Source organism: Cyprinus carpio, chromosome A16 (genome assembly GCF_018340385.1).
Source record: "Cyprinus carpio isolate SPL01 chromosome A16, ASM1834038v1, whole genome shotgun sequence".
Taxonomy (NCBI): Eukaryota; Metazoa; Chordata; class Actinopteri; order Cypriniformes; family Cyprinidae; genus Cyprinus; species Cyprinus carpio.
Window position 1 is genome coordinate 20,372,735 of NC_056587.1, and position 22,402 is coordinate 20,395,136.

A 22,402-nucleotide genomic window follows, 5' to 3' on the forward strand; every position below is an offset into this window, starting at 1 on the left:
AAACTGTAGAATTATTATTATTTTTTTTCTTGGATTTGTTTCCTAAAAAGAAAAAAATAAAGACTGACATCTTTATTTAACTTAAATCTGTAATTACAGTTATTTAATTTTAGTTTTATAATTCATATACATATAATTTATATCATTTCATATCATTTAGTTATATAATAAGTAGTATATATAATAATAATGATCTGCCTGCTACAGTATTTTTCTCTGTGCGTCCATCTTCAGCATCTCTGGCCTGTGTTAATGGGCATTAACAGACTTCATATTTTCACATAAATGCCATTTTGGAAAATTATTGAATTGCAGTTTGTGCAAGTCCAGAACAGAGAGTTGCAATAAGGCAAAAAATGGCCGGTTGCCGATCGCGTAAAGGCCAGTGTATATTTCGGCCGTCCGCACGCAAATGGCATTACGTTATTTTTGTCATTAGGAGGGCTAGCGGACAGCCGCGCACCCCGTGGTACCGCGCATCATTCGACCAACTACTCCCTCCCCCATCATCTGCTGATTATAATACTTAAAAAAACTCTGACGACGCTGTCCGCGAGATAGAAAGAAACGAACACATAATGTGAAGTGTACCTCCTTAAGTTCAGCCATACTACACTAGGGGTTGCACGACTACTGATTTCTGCTAGTCGATTACTTATTTAAAAAATACTCGAGTTACTCGACTACTCGTGGTTCAGGCTACTGTAAATGAATAGACATCCAATAGTTTTTATCAATAAACGTTTATTAATTAATTAATTAATTAATAGCCTAATGCAACAATTACATAACATACGTAAACTGTCAAAACTTTATAATTATGACATTACATATTTTAATTTTCATGTAACCAGTATTTGTATCTGTAACAGTCACAAAATAATTAGTACCTGTTTTCGTAAAAAAACATGTCTCACACATACACTATAAAACACCTATAACAATATCTTTTCCCCCAGTAATCACCAAACAAATATGCTGCGTTAAAGTAAAATAATTATTAATAAAAAAATAAAATAATAATCATATAAGCAGAGATGTCATGACAAACGTTTAGTGATCATTTGAACACGGCTGAATGAATTCAAGGCGCACATTTTCATTACGCAGAATTATCTAAGCGAGTCTATTTGAACTTACTAAACAAATGTGCGTGTGCCACGCAAACCAGCAAAAAATAAAGAAGCAAACATAGAAAATCTATCTGCATCTAAGCTGATTATTAGCCTAATTTTAAGAGAGAGAACTGGCTTGGTTTTTGAGACACTGAGGCGCGCAACGCGGCTGTTTGATTGGTGAGCGCACTGTTTATTCCATTCATTCATGTATCATTTCGTAGGCTACATTTAAATCATTGCCTTTTAAATATATACAAATAATAGACCGTGTATGATGTATTATTATAGGTGATATTACTCTTGCCAAGCTCTGATTTCTGAGAGATGCACGGAGTGGCAACATCAATGCGGTGTTTGATTTGTGCTCTTTTCGTTCATAAAGTTTATATTCATTCACTTCACACACTCATTATTGCGTGACTTTAGAGGTCTGTGTATAATATTGCGCGGATCCCCTGGCTCACCTGTTCTCTAGCAAACAGCAGAGTGTGCCAGCCTCAGCCGAATATTCAGGCAGAATTATTCCTTATCCGTTATTCGTTTTTTAAGCCATTTTCCGTGCCATTTTGGCTTCGGGCACACCCCTAATTATTAAATTACATATTTTAATTGTACATGTAACATAGAGCAAGTGATAGAAAGTAACAGCTACATGCAATATTGTAATCCTACAATTTGCGTTGCAGGCAAACTGTGCATGCATTATGGTTAATGCACGCTCGAGTAGTCGATTGTTTCCGACAGCGCCGACTAGTGGTTAAAGTAGTCGATCACTCGACTATTTGACTAGTCTATGTAAGCCCTATCCTACATACACGTGACTGATCGCTCGCTCGCACCAACAGGAGGAGGAGGGGTCAGTGTTACTCTCTAAACTGCACACAGTCTGAGGGATTCCTGCTCTTTCAGTCTTTGAGGAGACATGGAAAACAGCACATACCGCAGGAACGGTATAATGGAAAATATTAGTGGTTTTGAAACTGTGACATTTTCAAATCGCAGTATACCTTGAAACCGGTAATCGGCCCATGCCTAATTGCTACTATTACTACTAAATAAAAAAAAAAGTGTAAAAAATATTTTTGATGGAACACCACATGAAAGAAAAATAATATAATAATTTAATTTTAAATTAGAATTGTAAAATGTTAATATTTATATTTATGGCTGTATGAATTTCTTCATTTTTCAGACATCAAACCTTTGAAAGCCTTCTGATGGAAGACCACAGGGTTTCTGTTTTGTTGATAAGCTCTTCTAATTTCAAGTATAGGAAGATGCAAACACCATCAGATAATGAGCTGCTCGTGTGTAAAAGAACACAGTGCCACGCTTCACTCTGAAGCACGCAGGGCATATATATATATATATATATATATATATATATATATACAATCAAAGCCATATTGCAATTTCGCTTTCTAAACTATCTTAACTATGATATGAATAGATATTATCATAAAAACAACGTGTTCGGTGCTGCAAAACATTTATTTGCACGCTCACTTTGACCTACATGTCCTCCACAGAATGCCATTGTGCCATTTAAAGAGCTTTGCGGTCTGTCTGCGGTGGCCAACCTGAAGCAGTGTATACTAGCGCTGTCCCCGCGCCTCGTGGGGCCGGACAGCAGCCCGCTTCTTCTGTTTAACCTCAGAAATCAGTACCCCACCATGGAGGCCCAGGGCCTGCTGCCTGAAGTCCTGAAGAAAGTGGTCACCGCTTATGAGATGGTGAGTACATTTCTAAGAATATGTCCTCCAAAACTATGAAAAACTTAAAAAAAAAAAAAAAAAAAAAAAAAAAAAAAAAAAAAAAGAATTTCTTAATTTACTCACTCTCCTCTTTCTAGATGCTTTTTTTCAATGGAACACAAATGTGTAATATTTACATAGCTCTTTTCTTGCAACTGCAGTGAACATGACACCATATTCAAAGTGTTCAGGTGCCACAGAATAGATTTGTGTGACTAAAATTTGTTATTCTGATCTGCACATGAAAGAAAAAAAAACATGTCCTTCTTTAATATTCTTGTCTTGTTTTCCAGTACAATCTATCTAAACATTCTTATGTTTACATTTAAATAAATTAACTTGAAAAGTAAAATGACTTTCAGAAAACAAGATTTAATATCTATCAAAATTAAGTGAGTTTTTGCTTTAAAACAAGAACAAATATCTTGTGTAAAAAAAATTATAATTTTTTGCCCTTGAATTAAGATTATTTTTTTCTAAACATATTGGCAGATGTTTTTTGTTGTTTTGTTGTTGTGGATAGGATTCTAGTCTAATATCGATCAAAATTAAGTGAGTTTTTGCATAAAACAAGATCAAATATCTGCCGGTGGGGTAAGAAAAAAATATATATATATTTATTTATTTTTTCTGTTTGAGAAGACTATTTGACTGTATTTTTTTATAACTAGATTGTTTAATTATAAAGATTATTTTTCTAACTTTGTTGCCAGATATTTTTTCTTGTTTTAAGCATAAACTTTTTAATTTTGATAAATTTTTCAGAAAACAAGACTTGTGTCTTGATTTATGAATGTTTAGATACTTGTTCTGGAAAACAAGAAGAAAGAGAAAATTCTGTAGGCACACATTTAGTTTGCATGATTTCATGTAGCCTGAAGTGAAATAAAGTCTTTTTGGATGCATGTTGACTCAGATTTGATAAGTTGCTATGATGCAACCATGAATAAAGCAGGTCTGTATCCATGGGTCATGATAATGAGTCACAACAGTTTTTGTTTTTGCTTATGTCTGAATAATTCACCATCACAAATTTTAAATTCAAACTTCTAAGAAAACTCCCCAGAGAATAGCCATGTGTTGCAGTTTGATGAGCAGGAACGGAATCAAAGTCTCCAAGCTCTCAATTCAGGAAGAACACTACTGATCCATATGAGAACAAATTCCTCATATCACCATGTCAAAACTTAGCTTATTTTTTTTTTTGCTGTTGCTGTTTCTGAAATCTAAATAGCAAAGTGTTTATTGTCTGATGACTTGCATGTATGAATGAGCTGAACAATTTGCACATCCGTGAGGAAACACCACACTGTTTGTGCTCCAGTTGAACAAGGGGTTGCTGGTCCCCCGCTCTATAAATACCCCCTATAGTGGTTTGTCTGCCACCAAGGCTGCAATTTCTTCAGCCATTAGTAATGTAATGACAGTGGGCATGATGATGATGATGATGATGATGAGACAGCTGCTCCAGCTGTGTGTGCGCCTCTGTCACAGCTACAACCAAAAAGCGGTGTGGCCTAGTGATTAAAGATCCAGTCATGGAAAACCAGAAAATATCAGGGGATTTTAAATTGGAATTTTCTATAGTGAATACATTTTTCTAGTTCAGTTCTTCTCTGAAATACGATTCTATTCTGGAGTAAGAGTTTTGTTTTTGAAAAAAGTCTCTTATGCTCGCCAAGGCTGAAATTATTTCATGCAAAAATGCAGTAAAAACAGTAATTTTGTGAAATATTATTGCAAATTAATAGAACTGGTTTCTTTTTTGGATATCTGTAAAAATGTAATACAACGCTGAATTTTCAGCATCATTACTCCAGTGGCTCTTTAGTGTCACAGGAAATCATTCTCATATGTTGATTTGCTGCTCAAGAAACATTTCTGATCAATATCAGAATATCAATGCTGAAAACAGTTGTGATGCTTTATATTTTTGTGAAAATAGTGATATATATATATATATATATATATATATATATATATATAATATTTTTTTTTTTTTTTTTTTTTTCCAGGATTCTTTGAGAAACAGAAGGTTAAAAAAGCATTTATTTGAAGTTGAAATCTTTAGTATCGTTATAAACCTCTTTACTCTTACATTATTCCGGAAAAGTGTGACCTTCTTTCCAATAAATAAAAATAACTTTTGAACAGTTGTGTATGTCTACAAATTAATTCCCATTAAAACAAAGCTGTTAAAAATATGATATGAGATATATATATATATATATATATATATATATATATATATATATATATATATATATATATATCTAACTAGAAAAATTAGTTTATGGACATCTAACTAATTGGTTGACTAGTCAACCTGTCAAGCATACTGATCCATCCTTAAACTATTTAATGTGCCCTTGCTATATATATAGAAAATTTATTAAATATACCAGATCGTCTGAGTTGGCTCTCGTCAATAAATGTGTCTGAATGATTTCCTAGTGAACTAATCCGAATTGATTTTTGGATGACTTGGATGTTGGGCTAGTTTGATGGATGAATTCAATGCATTCATGAACACTCAGCCTTAAGTTACCCCAACTGGGATGTGTGTACTGTAGTGTCACCTAACAAGATGTGAATTCTCACATTCACTAGTTGCTTATAAGCATGCATATTACTAGCATATTGGCTGTTTATTAGTACTTATAAAGTCATTCCTAAACTTAACAGCTAGCTTACTAACTATTAATAAGCACCAAATTAGGAGTTTAGTAAGGCAGATGTCATGGTTAATAGTAAGAATTGGACCTTAAAATAAAGTGTGACTGATCTGTACATTTTCTGTAGAGAGTGTGAGTGGTGTTTGCCCGTGCAAGCCCAAATCTAGGTTCTTTCAGCGATTGTTTTGGTTGCAGATGAAGGCAAACTCTGCATGGGTCTCAGAGTAGAATGGTGTGAAGAAATAGCTTTGACACTTGCGTACTGTTAGCTTTCCTGTCTGCATCTGTCAGGTCTGGGCGACCGTCGGCATGTGGTGAGGCCATCAGAAAGTGTGCGCTCCTACCCGACTTCCTGGAAAGTTGCCACAGCCTCATGATTGATCGCATTGAGAGTTTCTGAGCACAAGCCATTGAAAAGAGATGCTGGCGCGAAACTAAAGCAGCTGTTCTCCTCTTTGTTGGCATGGAAAGATAATCTGTTTCCGACAAGTGACCCTGCAATGCTTTTGACCACTATAGGGATGTACAGTTCAATTAGACTGACCTGCGGTACATAAGGACCTGTGCCATTGGCAGTGCATTGAATTAAAGTTTCAGCTTATACTTTGTTTCTTCATCACAAGAGCCAGTAATTGCTCAAGACGACGAGATCAGCTGATTCATTGTCATAGAAATGATACCACAAACAGGTTGCGAAAATCATCCTTTTTTTAACTTGTGTTCCAGACACACATTTCTGTATTTCAAAATAAGGGTAAATAAGGCATTTACTGTAAAATGTAGCAAAAGGTCATTTTCTCAAATAAACACATTTCTATGAAACAAACAAAAATGTATCAGTTTCCACAAAAAAAAAAAGTTTTCAACACCGATAATATTAATGATAAATGTTTCTTAAGCAGCAAATCAGCATATTAGAATGATTTCTGAAGATCATGTGACACTGAAGACCGGAGTAATGATGCTGAAAATTCAGCTTTGATCACAGAAATAAATTACATTTTAAAACATATTCAAATAAAAAAAGTTATCTTAAATTACAATACTATTTCACATTATTACTGTTTTTACTGTATTTTTAATCAAATAAATGCAGCATTGGAGAGCATAATAAACTTCTTTCAAAAAAAACAAACAATAATAATCTTATGAACCCCAAATCTTTTAACAGCAGTGTACTGCATATCATAAAATATTTATTATGATATTTATGTATTTGCTCTATTTTGAAGTAGGGGTGTTTTTTTAATTTAATCAACCATCATATCTACAAAACAGCCGTTGTTACAAAATAGATTCAACATGTTAACTGCAGGAAGTTTCAACAATTAAAGCATGACTTCACATTTCCCACCCCGCTATGTTTTGTAAGTGTAAACTCTTCCCAGAGGACTTTGTTTTTATGATACATGCAAGCATTCCAAGAGTCTAAAGGTCAGAACGAGCATATGCATAATCTGCATGTATAAACTTAAACAGAGGCTTGAGACTGAGATAAACTATGCTGGTAAATCATAGCACAGCTCATTTGCATAGAGATGCATTAAATATACAGTAGCGAAAACATGTACAGTATTAGCATTATTAAAATTGTGATTATTTCTAAGGGTCAGAGAGAGGGTACAAAATGAATGGTAAAAACAATGTGTAAGAGACTAGCCTTAAAAATGAACTTCAGCAAAGAAAAAAAGGATATAAAGTGGCCTTTAATAAATGCAGCTTTACTGTGTCTGTCTTGGCAGCATGTTGAGTCTCATAAGAGAAGTTTTTGAACTAGTCTCTGGTTTTCTGATGTGGTTGGTGTTGGGGCGCTGCAGGATCTGAGATGTCTGTCTGAATTAGATTTAGTGTGTGTCTGAATAGTCTGGTGTAATTAAATGTAGGAATCTGCTCACCTCATTAGAAGGGTGTGGGTCCATGTTGAACAAAAGAGCATATCTATTACATAATCTGTCCTGCTAAGACTTTCCTTATTAGGCGAGCTGTGCACAACCAATTCAGCAACCATGCATTTCCTGTTTTACATTGTTTCTGCTAATCTTACATTGTTCAAAAGGTCTAATTTTTTATTTATTTTTTTCCTCAGACTCCATCATGCCAGTAGTTGCCCTGTCCTTGGGATGGTTGGATAGATAAATAAATTACATTTTTAAATTGTTTTTCATAAGACAAATGTATAACTTTTATAAAGATTTAGAATTTTAAATATCTGTACGCCCATATTCAGGCGTAAATTCTTAAAATCATATCTAAACTCTTAAAATCTTCTTGCATCTTATGCAAAAGTACCCCAGGATACTACTTTACTTTTCTTTCTTTCTTTCTTCTTAAACTCAACTTATCTTCTTGTCTTTCATACAAAAGTACCACAGGATAATACTTTATTTTGCTTCATTTTTATTTAATTTTATTGGGCGATTGCAATGCATTTGTAATGTTTCAAATGACCTCTGATATAGAGTAATTTTAATAATACCTTAATTAAACCGCTACTGTATGACCCATATTCAGGCACAAATTCATAAACAAACATATCTTCTTGCCATTTATACAAAATTAGTACAGAATACTTTATTTTATTTTATTTCATTATATTATTTCAGTCTATTTTTTATTACTTTTTGTGATTATTACATTTTATTATGTATGTATGTTTGTTAATGTATTTATGTTTTATATGACCTCTGATATCATTTTTAATAATATCTATAATTACTGTATACACCTGCTATATGACCCATATTTAGGAATAATTTATAAACATGAAATGTCTTCTCATCATTTACACACAAGGAGAAAAAAATACTACTTATTTATTTATTTTACTTCTACTTAGTTATATATTTTATTTTATTACAATTTATTTTATTTTATTTTTTTACTTTATTATTCTGGTGACTGGAATTTTTTTGTTATGTTTCATATGACCATAGGCACAAATTCATGAACATTCCTGCCATTTATACAGAAGGGCATAATTGTATTTTATTATTCGTATTATTTTATCACTCCCTATTTAATTTATCTGTACAGGCAACTGTACAAATGAGCCTTCATCCGAGTGTTACAGTAACCGCACAGATGCTCATTACGTGTCCCTTTCTCCCGTGTTCACAGATGATCCAGACCAGCCGAACACTGCTGGAGAGCTCAGACAGTGTGTATGAGCGAATACTGCAAGTCCAGAAATCAGGTAAGAATGAAAAACCATGCAAGAGAACAAAAGCAAAGACAAGGCAAGCGAGAGAAAGAGAAAGACAGAGTGTTTCTTGGAACACTGCCGATCGACGCGGCCATTCGATCGCAGCTCCCTCTGAAATAGAAAGAAAACACTAATGCGTTCATACTAAAAAAGCTCAAAGAGAAAGATTTAATTATGCCACGCTGTGTTATATAAGGCTTATTGTGTGTTTCTCTTCACCTGTGTGATGTTCTGCTTTTCAAACACCGTTCAATTAGGGGGTTTTGACTCTCAATAGTGTCATTCACTCTGTTCTCTAATTAACGGGGCACTAAAAGGGTAAACATCTATGGCCTATCAAAGCCATGCAATCAATGTGACGCCAACAGCTGCACGATGCAACCGCCCAAGATCGGCCACAGTTGCATTCACGCAGAAATGAAAGAGAAAGCCCGAATGCAAAAGAAATCAAGCATTCGTGTAATTTGAAGGTGCATCTGTGGACTTTTGAAATTGCATTGATTTTTTTTCTGAAGTGCACAACATAGCTTCACTTCTGATTTCACAAATCAAATCAGACGGAGGAATCCAAGTTTAATCTAGAAAACAGACAAAATTAAATAAAGCCCGGCAAAGTTTCACTTTTTTATTAGTAAGGCAAAGCATGAAGTGAAAAAAAAGAGATCCTTCCATTATTCCTGCTGTGATTCACATTTCCTCATTTTCCTGTTGCCTTCTATCTATGTCCTATTGCATTCATAGAACCTTGTGATGCAGACTCGGAGTGGAAAAATTGATAATTCTTAGTTTTTTTTTCTGCATCTTGGTTGTGTTGCTGGAAGACGGTGATTGGCAGGTGATCGATGCGGGAGGCTGGCAGTGTGTTTCATTGATCGCAGCTGATGGAATCTTGGCACAGGAAGCTGTTAGAGTTCATTTGATGTTCTCTCGATGAATAATTATCAGAGCACACACACTACCATTCTGTTTTTTTAAGCCAACACTAAATCAATAAGCTTGCCGATTGCTTCAATACCACATGTGTCATTTTCTATCCTGTTCAGCTTTAATAATAGACAAAAAAACCTTGTTGCACAGAGGTTATTAATGCTTGTTAAAGCAAGCTTAAAGCATGTTTATTTACCCGTTCGCAGACCATCAAAAATATAGGTGAATTTTTTTTTTTTCTGAGTTGAACATGAAGATTTTTAGCTGAAACTGTGGACCTTGGTGATTCATAAAATGCAAATGGGTATTAATTTTGTTTTTTTGTTGTTGTTTTTTTCTCTCAAATACATACAGCCGCTTACTTGCATTTTATGAATCACCAAGGACCATGGTTTCAGCTAAAAATCTTCTTTACTGTTCTACTGAAGAATATAAAATTACCTGCATCTTGGATAAATTAACAGCAAATGTTCATTTTTGGGTGAATTATCTCTTTAACCCTAAATAGCAAATGTTAGTGCATAACTTCCTTAAATAATACAGCTTTTGCCAAGGAAAGGTTGCTTTTCTAAGTGATCCGAGTTACACCCTAGCACCTGCTGAGTTATAGCTTTAGAATGAACTATCTTTGCATTTTCTGAGGAAAGCCTTTGCAAGACTCCCCATGATGCTAGAGTGTGGGTGGTTGCCCAGACATGGTTATATGTTTGCTAAGATGTTCTGAGAGGCAGTTAACATGTAAACAGCAGCATTATATTAACTTAAAACAACCTAGCAACCTCTGTGAACATACTGCATAAAAATGCACAAAGAACCACTCAGAATACCTTAGCAACTACCTAGCACTCCCTAGCAACAAATATTCAGAACACCTTAGCAACCACCCACAACACCCTAGCAACCATTAAGAACATGCTCATCAGAAACATGCAAATAACCACTAAGGATACCTTAGAAACCACCTATAGAACTCCCTTGTGACATAGCTCGGAACACCTTAGCAACCGTTTAACAATACCCCAGCAACCGTTCACACCACTCTTGCTTCCTTCAGAAAATGTGAAGATGTAGTTCATCATCAAACTATCTCTCAGCCGCTTCCATCTTTGATTTCTTCTGCTTAACACTGTCATTTCTCACCACTTTTAATGCAGTTTATTATACTGCGTGAGACGAAACCACAAAGCTTTCATTGATTTCCAGAGTCTGTGGCCACATCAAATATTCATCCTCTTTTGTTCCAGCACGAACGCTGGAGATCTGCAGTAAACACTGTAAATCAATCTCTGTGGTTTCGTGCTTCTCTTAAGAAGCCCATCTCTGCCTGGTGCACTTCAGAGTCCTGCATGAACACATTAGTTGATGTGGATGAACGACCCACTGGCAGTAGCTTTACTTCTCTTGAGGTGTGGCAGAGATGGACAGATGGAGCTGTACGAGGAGCTCGAGCTGCTATCTGTGAATAGAAAAAGTGGGTCAATACTTGCTCATTCCCCTGTGGAATCCAGTGGAAAACTCCTGCATTGACAGCTCTGAATAATCCAAACTGGCCACTGCAAAGTGGAATTTCAGGTACAGCAGGTATTGATCTACAGGCAGAGTAAATAACATGCTGCCTTTTGAGTAAAGCAGTGCTGGCCAGGGCTCCAAGCGTCTAAGTGACCTATAGATGATAAACTTTTGCTGTAAATATTTGAAAATTTGTGCACTAACAATCACCCTGATGCCAGTGGGAGATGGTTGCTTGTAAGGGACTGCACTTATGTGCTTTTGATTTGATAGACTAGCTGTGTTGTTATGAAGTAAAAAATAAATAAATAAATAAATAAATATATATATATATATATATATATATATATATATATATATATATATATATATAATTTTATTTAATAAATATATATATATAATTTTAAATATTTTTACTGTTTTAACATATTTCTGTAATTAAAATAAAGATTAAATATTGGATTGAAAACATAAAAACAAATTGAATTAAACATAACAAATTAAACATGAAAATCTGAAGTGTGGCCTTGATGGCTAATTGAAATAAATAAAAAATTGAAGCTATATAGAATTATTAAAAATAAAACAAAACAATGGAAAATGACAAAATTACTTAAAAAAATAAAATAAACAAAATCTAAGATAATAATAATAAATAATATAGAAATAACACTGCATCTGAGCCACAAATGCATGCAAAACATAGAGCATCTGTGGCAGCAGATGGACAAACACAAGTCAATTTTCAAGAGCCATCCATTTTTTATGTATATTTTATGTATAATACACCATTGCATTGCATCATGTTTTTTCTCAAAAAAAAATTCTTTAGATGCATTTGGTGATTTTTTTTTTTTAATAAGCTAGATGGAGGACAACAGAATAGAACAGAATGCGGGTTCTTGAAAGGTCTCAACTCGACACAAGGTAATAAAAACATCCCACTAAGTGCTGAACTGAATATACCGGCTTAAAGCAGCTGACAAAAACAGAGGTTATTATGATAATTACAATAATCTGCAGAACGAGCAGAGAGAGCACTTTTTCTGAGTGTTCTTTAATTGAGTTGGCCAGTGAGTCTTCACATACTGTAATGACAAAACATGATGCTTTATGTTTTGAATTTGCTGTTTTTGTATTTTTGTAAAAAAATAAAATAAAAATTGAGTATGCAAGGTGCTGATGCTACAGTGTATTTTGCAGCACAGAAATAAGCTATTTTCTGAGATTGTGCGAGACTTCTGATTCATTGTCTGTTATAGATAAATAACTCGAAGAATTACAGTACCGTAAATGATAAAACTATTTCTGCTACAACCAGTGTGTTTATGATTACAATAATAAATTAAATAATGTGACAAATGTCAGTTTGCAATATAAAGCAGCATATCAGACTGTTTTTATCTAAAATAACTGGAAGCAATTTTTTTTTTTCCTAATTTGTTTGTTTATTTAACAGGGAGAATACACTAGGCATTGTTACTCATAGACAACCGATGCCATGTACATAGGGCATATAGCATAAAGCTTGTGTGCAGCCCTAGTCCCTGGTTAGGCTTTTACATAAAATCAAAACAACCAAATAAAAAACAATCATCACAAGAAACAAAACGACTACAAATAAACACACACACACACACACACACACACACACACACACACTTATACAGTATATATATATATATATAAACAGATAACTGTGTGTATATGTTGTACATATTGTCATACCTAAGCCCATATACAACTTTGTACAAGGTCACAAACAAAATGTAAACCAACCCGCATACATAACATACATAACCTGCATAACCTGAATAACACCAGAAGTCTCGCACATTCAAGTTTCAAATGGCAAGGTGGATACAGAATGTAGGCTACATCAGTGCCAATATTGTTTAAAGAAAGTCCTCCCAAAAATGAAAATTTGCTTATAACGTATTCACCCTTAGTCCATCCAAGGTGTAAATTAGTTTTTTTTTCCTTCATTAGAACAGATTTAGAGAAATTTAGTATTATTTCAGTTGCTCACCAGTGGATCCTCTGCAGTAAATGGGTGCCGTCAGAATAAGAGTCCAAACAGCTGAAAAAAGCATCTCAATAATCCACACCACTCCAGTCCATCAGTTAACATCTTATGAAGTTAAAAGCTGCTTGTTTGTAAAAAACATATCCATCAAGGAGTTTTTAACCTCAAACCACTGGTTTCGGCTAAAATATGAGTCAATAATATTACTGTCTCCAGCGAAAAAGTTGACTCGTCTGAATCAGGAGAGAAATCTGCACAGATCAAGCACTGTTTACAAGCAAAAACAGTCCAGAAAAGGTTCTTAACAAATATGTGGGTGGATTTTAATGTGAGAGGACAACAGGAAATGGACTTTTTCACTGGAGGAAGCATTATTATGGATTATGGATTTGTTTTTTAGCCAGACGCGACGGGTCAAAGTTGAAATGCCTTAATGATTTCTTATAAACACAGTTTTTCACTTCAGTATGGACTGGAGTGATCTGGATTATTGTGATGTTTTTATCAGCTGTTTGGACTCTCATTCTGACGGCACCCATTCACTGCAGAGGATCCGCTGATGAGCAAGTGATGCAATGCTACATTTCTCAATTATAAGTCTCTTCCGATGACTAAGCAAACTCATCCTGTATTGCCTGATGGTGTGTGAACTTTCAGCAAGGTGATCTATTCCTTTAATAGTGTGTGAAGGTCTATTCGTGCATCTAAAAGTCAATGTTAAAGTTTGCATGAAAATGTTTTGATGCACTAGCATTCTGCCATTATTACGGTTGACAGGCGGTGCATGAGGCATAGCTGTGCAGTGTGCCAGACTACATGTATTTCTGTAAAATGAAATCATTTAAAGCACATAAAAGGCTATGAATTGATGCGCAGGTGTCTTAGAAGCACGCTGCGGTGTTCTTTCATGCTGTCTGCGGAGTGTCACAGAGCTTGCATCCACAGAGACGCTGCGCGTGTGGAATGACAGCCCGGGTTTTCCCACTCTTCCTACAGTATGTTGCTAGGCAACCCCTGCCACGAACAGCCGTCGGAGGGCCATTGGCCCCCGCCTTCAGCACGGTCACGCATCATTAACCCAACAGCACCTCTCCTTGCTTACCGCCCGTCAAATCCGAGGGGCTTGCAGATGCAAGAGCCCACCACCACTGAGGTTAACACAGTGTGAAAGTAACGTCAGGAATGAATACAGATCATCTTGAAATATCCTCACACGGCTTGTGGTAATGGCTTCCCCCTCTTGAGCATTATTGCTCTATTTGGATGAAGTCAAACACTGTCTCCTCAGGCTCGTGTGCCACCTCATCGGCCAGCGATCTGCATCTAGAGACAGTCGTATAAGCCGTGATCTCCTTTTAGAGAGGGTTCACAGCTGTGGGAGCATTTGCACACCTAGATGTCATCGCTGAGAATGCGAGATGGAGTGCAACAGATGTGCGTTTATATGTGGATTAACTCTCACATGCTGTTGTTAATGTACACAAAAAGACAGAAACAGCAGGGTTTGATGGACGTTCCCATTGTTAGTCAATCGGGGGTTTAGGAGTAACAGTAACTACCCAAATTCCTCCTCATTTTTTAACTGGGCTTTGCCAAGTTGCTGAACACCAAATATGCAAGTTGATGCATGTAAATATGCTGCCATGTGCAGTATTCTGATGTTTTTGCTGTTTAGTTTAGTGTTCCTGTGAAAGAACTTCAACACAAAAATTCTGTGGTAAACACGTCTGTCAATCCACAAAAGGGACAAAAACTGACATAAAAAAGAAGCACAATAGTAGTCCAGTTGTCTTCTGAAGTCTTCTGATATCTTTGTGTAAATTAAAGTTTATAGTATTATTTAGAATTAATTAGTTTATATTATACTTTCTGTAATAGATTATATTTTTTATTGATATAGTATTATTATTTAGTTTTATAGTTCATGGTCTGTCTTACAGAATATAGTTTTTAATTAATGTTTTAAATTAGCTTTTATTTTTATGTTTTAAGTTTTCATTTTAATTAGTTTAATTTTAAATGATTTTATGTTCTTTCAACGTTTTTGTATAATAATTTTATCATATAACAATTTTTAACAGTGTTATTTTATTGTGCAGTATTATTTTTTATTTGTATTTTTTTTTTCAGTTTTCATTTCAACTTAATTTAGTGATATTTATGTGCTTTTAACATGTTTTGTATAACAATTTTAATGTAACAATTTTAAACCATTTTAAATTTCAGTCTGTTCCTCACACAATGTTTTGTTAGTAATAATTATATATGATTAGTTTTTATTAATATATTGAATTGGCATTTATTTATATTTAAAATGTTTTTAATTTGTAGTAGTTTTATTTATTTATATGTGTTATATTTATGTCTAGGTTTAAATTATTTTTATTTCAGTTTTACCTTAGCTTTAGGTTTTTTTTTGTTTGTTTGTTTGTTTGTTTTGTTTTGTTTTTTTCCCAGTTAGTAATTTTAATTGCCAGGACAGCATTTCTAATTTTCATTTAAGTTTTTCTCTTTAATACTTAGTTTTGGGTAAATGATAATAAACCTGTACAAAAAAAACCATATGACTTCAGAATATTACCATACAGACTTTAATGGTTCTTTTATAGTATTATTTATTATTATTATTTATATAAAAAAAAAATCAGAATTGTCTTTTTTTATTTTGTATGTCCATAATTGTTATTATTGTTAATTCAAACACAACAAGCCTTGACAAATCCTGTGCTCATTTCTTCCTCAAGAGCTCATTGTAAATTTGTTTCTGAATTGGCATTGAAACCAGCCAGTCAGATCGAAACGTTGCATTTTCACCCGTATCTTGTCATATTTGTGTATAACGTGCATCATATCGGAGGCTTTTATTTGAAAGATGCAACACACCAAACAAAACTATCACTAAAAAGAGATGTTTCCTCTCCTCAGTGGCCGTTCCTCAGATCAGTGCGAACAAAAGAAAGACAAAGACAGAAACAGAACGGTGCGGTCCTTGGCTGACAAATCTCTTCTGTGTTCTTTGCCTTGATGCTAATGCATCTTTCTGTCTGCTGCGCCCACGCTCAAATCTTTTCAACTCTGCTTGCTCTCTTCTTTCTTTTCTTTCTCTCTTTCTCTTTCTGTTTTAAATGTGTATTAAACACCTGTTTTCTGATTGCGTCACAAGCGTTTACCGTCCTTATTTGCACTGCACGGTTCAAGGAGAAACTTGTGACTCACAATTTACAGCAACAAGTTGGCAGTCTGGACAATAAAAACACCAAACACAATGAGATGAATCTGCTGTATGTGACACAATAGGCCCCGTCCTCGCGTCTCCCACGAGGCTTTAATCCTAGCCACAGAATAAACTCGCCTCGTGGTGGTGTGTGTTGAGATGACAGAAAGTGAATGTGTTTGTTTGAACCATGCGCCCACATCCCATAGCTTCTTTGATCCCGGTAACTAAAGTTGTCAAAGCTTATGAATGCATGAAAGGATTGACTAGTTGCAGGAATTTTGTTGCCGGCAGGAGTTCAGATGGCTTGAAACTCTATCAAATTGGCCACGAGCCATCCTCATTGTTTAGACCAATGGGGGAGTTGTGCATGTTGAGATGGGACGTCCCACAAACTAAACTGTGGACTCTATTTGCAGTGATTTTAGGCACTTTTTAAGTTCTTTAAGACTAGTTTCACTATCATTCCTTGTCTCATGATTCAAGCTTGTTTTAATAGACAGATGTTTTAATAATGTCTCTGATTTGAAATGCAAGTAAAATTGAATTGGTTGGTGTGATTCAAACTGTTGGTTCAAATGAATTGATTCAAAACTCTGAAAATAAGCTTTCATATATTAAAAAGATTCTAGTAATATTATACTGGTGCATGTAAATGGAAACATACATATTTTTCGTTGTTCATAGATTTTTGCTGATTTAGTTCTTAAATGAACATTTTAAATCTTCTCTGTCACAACAATTGTTTCGTTGAAGGCATTTTTTTTTTCAGATATTATTGCAAACTGCAAATACATAAATGTTAAAATTTACACTACTGTTCAGAAGTTTTTGGTCAAGGTACATTTTTTTAAAGAAATAAATGATAGTATTAAATTATAATAATATTTTGAAGTAGTCAAATGTGGCATTTATAATGTTACAAAATATTTTTATTTCAAATAAATGCTGTTCTTTTGAACTTTTTATTCATCAAAAAAAAAAAAATTGGAAGCAGCACAGCTGTTTTCAACATTGATAATAATCAGAAGTGTTTCTCCAGCAGCAAATCAGCATATTAGAATGATTTCTGAAGATCATGTGACACTGAAGACTGGAGTAATGATGCTGAAAATGCAGCTTTGCATCACAGGAATAAATTACATTATTACAATATATTCAAATACAAAACAGCTATTTAAAATTGTAATACTGTTTCACGAAATTCAAAAAGGTAATCTACACTGAATATACTCAAAAACCTAAAAGATATTGACCTAATTTTTGTGGCCATATTTGCCAGCTCTGATCTGAACTCCTGAATCTGTCATTTCAGCGATGGAGTTCCATGAGAAACTACACGACATGGCGATGAAGGAGGGACTGAAGGGAAGAAAACTCCACAAATCCGTAGAGAGCTTCACCTGGAACATCACCATTCTGAAGGTGATCACAGCTGAGACTTTAAACGGCCGTTTAACACCTGTGAAAAATTCTTCTCCCATTTGAGATGATGATTTGCATATATTTTACCATAAGAAGATTTTAACATTCAGATGTGCTCCTTATGATTTAAGATGCTGTGATGTAGCACAGTTAGCAATCTTGAATTTATGAGGAATATTAATCATTTCTCAACCAATGTGGCAGTTTTGGGACACTGACTGTTTAATTCAGGGGTTTGCACAGCCTCTTGTGGAATAAAAAGCAAATAGCCTGTAATAGAATTCAGAGCAGCACCGTTAACTAGATTTGCATTTCCTGTCGGAAATACCTCAGTGCTTAAGCAAGGCAACCAAAGAGAAGTGTGAAAGGTTGAGTATGTTTAGGTGTTTGACGTTTGGGCATACAGACATCTATTGATTATTAAATAGAAAAAGAAGAGAATCACTATTTAGTATGCAAATACATGCAACGAAGATGTCCAATCACAATTACTGAAAATGCAAATATTCTTTCATTATATTCAATTCATCAAATCAAATGTTCATCATTATAACTGGATCTTAGATATTGCTTATTGCCACAGTCTTTCACAGAACTTAGAAGTAGTGTTTTAGTCTAGTCTTTGTGTGAAGCTGTCGTTTTAGTTTTTATTAGTTTTAGTCACGTTCATACTCTTTAGTCTAGTCTAGTTTTAGTCGATGAAAACTGATGACTTTTTAGTAATGCCATTCTATTTAACCCAGTCAAAAGTACCTAGTAGTATAGACGAAACATTTTTTTTTTAGCCAAACCCATTTCAAACAAGGTTATCTGATTATATTATTGTTACCTTATAGACTCAAGAATACATCCTTTCCAGACACGGAAGACACTCTGATTTGAATTTACAACATTTATTTTACCAACCAAACATGTTAGAAGTACACACATACATTTAAATAAAATAAATAACACAATAAATAAATAAAAACAATAAATCAAATAAAAATCAAATATAATCTGCTAAACACCCTTTATGTAATTTGGTGTTCCCTGTGAAAATGACAGGCCTTTTAAAAATTGCTTGTAAATTCTATATTTATCACCAAATCTTGGATTCAGTATTTTTGTCGACTTGTTTTCTTTCGATTAGCACCGGTTTTTGTTAGCACTTGTATTTTTTATTTTTTTTTTACTGATTGATCTTAGGCCTCAACGAGTTGAGCTGAAAAACCTCAGTTTTTGAGTGAAAAAACATTATTTGTGGATAATTTTGGCAAAGTTCACTCAAAAAACTATATATATATATATACATATATATATATATATATATCTATATATATATATATACAGTGGCATGCGAAAGATTGGGAACCCCTTGCAGAATCTGTGAAAATATTAATCATTTTAACAAAGTAAGAGAGATCATACAAAATGCATATTATTTTTTATTTAGTACTGTCCTGAGTAAGATATTTTACATGAAAGATATTTACATTTAGTCCACTAGAAAAAAGAAAAAAAAAAAGCTAAAATTATTAAAATAACCCCATTCAAAAGTTTGTGAACCCTTGGTTCTTAATACAGTGTATGGTTACCTGGATGATCCACCACATCACAACATGATGGTTGTTCATGAGTCCCTCGTTTGTTCTGAACAGTTAAACTGAGCACTGTTCTTCAGAAAAATCCTCCAGCTCCTGCAGATTCTTCAGTTTTCCACATCATTTGCATATTTGAACCCTTTCCAGCAGTGACTGTGTGATTTTGAGATTCATCTTTTCACACTAAGGACAACTGAAGGACTCAAACACAACCATTAAAAATGGTTCAAACATTCACAGATGCTCCAGAAGGAAACACCATGCATTCAGAGTCGGGGGGGAGGGGGACTTTTGAACAGGATAAAGATGCAATTTACCTTCATCTTCAAATTCAAAAAGTTTTCATCCCCTGGCTCTTAATGCATTGTGTTTCTCTCTGGAGCATCAGATAGATAGATTCCACATAACAATACAGCTGATTATATGTGAGTTACAACAGGGAAAAGAACGAGTCTGTGCATGAATATGAGAATATTTTCTGTAAGAATACTTGTATCCAGTTATTAGTGAGTGAGACCCCTTGCCTCTGCTTGTGTTTTTAGGGCCAGGCTGATCTGCTGAAACACGCTCGGGCAGAAGTGCTGGAAAACCTGAAACAGATCCACTACGCCGCCCTCACCTGTAACCTGGCCAAGGGAGAAGTGGGGCCGTCATCGGGGTCCGGGTCCAGGGGCCACCGCAGCCTGGAGGCCATCCCGGAAAAGGCGGTCAGGGAGGATGACATCACGGACGAGGAGAACTGAGGGTGCCGACGCGTCCCGCCAAATCCCATAAATCCTCTCCCAGTATCGGCGTGTACCAAGAGCCGCCTGCGGGTGGCCAAAAACATTTCAAAAGATCTCAGCATGTCTCACCCGCAGGGCGCTTCAGAATGAAACTGAGCGAGCGAAGCCAAGGCCTCCTCTACTTCGTGTTCCTGTCTCCGTACCCCATCCGTGTCTCTCCTCAGTGCTGCCGGTATCCGGGGTCAGGTGGGTGTCGACGAGGCTGAACTTCGCTCCAGGTCTTTCTACAAGCACAAACTTTGAGTATTAGGAGGAATTAGAACTGAAGGCATGAATGTAACGAGATGTCATGTGCGAATGTATTCGAGGAAAGAAGAAAGCTGTTTACAATAAAGAACTACTTTGCGTTCTGTCTGCCAAAATAGTATGTGTGTGTATATACAGTATAAATATATATATGGAGATCTGTTACCTTTTTTGCTATGTGAACTTTTAATGGATCAGATTATTTTGTTATGAGAAATGGATGTTTTAAAGAGCTCTTATTTTATTTGCTTGTACAGAACTTGAAATGTGGATCTTATGAGATGGCCCCGGCCCTTTATGGGCTTTTTTAAAATGATTTGTATAAATGCAGGAGGATTTTGAAGATGTGGCTCGAGAGAGAAACTAGTTTTAGACATTACCAGCAGCTACTGTACGTGTGAATAGGTGAGAGTCTCTGGGCTACTCTTTGGCAATGTGCACATTGCAAAGTTTAATTTAATTTACATTTAGTCCTTTAACAGATGGTTTTATCTAAAGCAACTTACAAATGAAAATTCCTTAAATTGTCATTCTGTGTGTGTAAAGAATACTGGAGGACTGAACATTTTGCATAACGTGTCTCTAAAAAATAAAGATGAAAGCCAACAGTTTAACCCAACGGTTCTCTTTTTGACTCCAAGGCCCTAGACTGTCCACAGCAAAATTTAAATGTATATAAAATGCCATAAATGTTTTAAGATTGCATTAATTTACATGACTTTTCCAGGTTCAGAAATTGAAAATGAATTAAAATTAAAATCATTTGAAGGCCCCTCTTAATTTGAAAGATAAGGATGGCAATGCCATAAAAATATACATATTCATTATCAAAATTCCCTAAGTGTTTTAAGATTGTATTCATTTACATAACTTTTCCAGGTCCAGAAATGTAAAATTAATAAAAATGTAAATAATTTTAAGTAACCTTGGAAGTTTTTCAAAAGCTGAGAACCATTGGTTTAAACAAATTCATGTTTTATTAAATATACAGTATACTGTATGTGTGTGTGTGTGTATATAAATATATATATATATATATATATATATAAAAATATATATATATATATATATATATATAAAAACAAACACACATATAAATATATAAAAATATACATGATTTCAGGCTTTCTACCTTTAAATTTCACATTGAATTCAATGTATTTGCCATGTCTTTGTAATCATGTTGAAGCAATTTCTGAGTGAAAAAGTGAATGAGTGCTTTCCCTGCAGTGTGCACATGGTCTTTGAGAGCGGACTGAATACTGTACGTCAAGTGTTGTGAATAAAGCTTCTCAAGCATTCCTGGAAACAAAGTAGTCCATTTGTGAAAGGCTACTATTTGTATATGATTCTGCCTTGTTGCTGAAGTTCTGTCTTACATTGCCTTTTTTTCCCCCAACTTCTAGTTTGTGTTTGTTTTCTGGCTCATTTCGTTGGTCTTCTCATTGTGCCAATCTTCTGTTGGACCCTGTGAACCACTTCCATTGGATTTTACACACGACCAGAGATTAAACTGGACCTATAATCCAACAAGTTTGTTTATACATTTCAGTGCTGTTTTTGTGTATTTATAATTATAGTAAACCATTAATACCCATAAGGAGTGGATGATAGTTTCTAAGAGAATATTGTTTAACTCTGTTAAGACCCAATGCTCTGAAATAAACCATGTTAATTACATTAACTGTATACAATTTTTTTTTGTTACTCAAAATGATATAAATTTTTTTGTGTGTGTATATATATATATATATATATATACACACACACACACACACATATATATAATGCATTTGAAAGAAGTCTCTTCTGCTTACCATTTATTTGATTGAAAATATAGAAAAAACAGTAAAATATTACAATTTAAAATAGCTGTTTTCTATGTGAATATCTGTTAAACTGTAATTTATTTCTGTGATGCATAGCTGAATTTTCGAG

At 34.6% G+C, this 22,402-nt stretch overlaps 1 protein-coding gene across 1 annotated transcript in view; it reads left to right on the forward strand.

Annotated features, from left to right (window-relative positions):
* The window catches only part of LOC109104768 (inactive phospholipase C-like protein 2), a 46,834-nt gene extending 24,690 nt beyond the window's left edge, over positions 1–22,144 (forward strand). Inside the window, exons 3-6 of the mRNA XM_042773209.1 lie at positions 2,648–2,851; positions 8,665–8,740; positions 17,741–17,850; positions 19,976–22,144. Of these exons, the coding sequence (XP_042629143.1) occupies positions 2,648–2,851; positions 8,665–8,740; positions 17,741–17,850; positions 19,976–20,176 (591 nt within the window). The 3' untranslated portion in view covers positions 20,177–22,144. The remainder of the gene's footprint in view (positions 1–2,647; positions 2,852–8,664; positions 8,741–17,740; positions 17,851–19,975) is intronic.
* Positions 22,145–22,402: the final 258 nt, after the last annotated feature.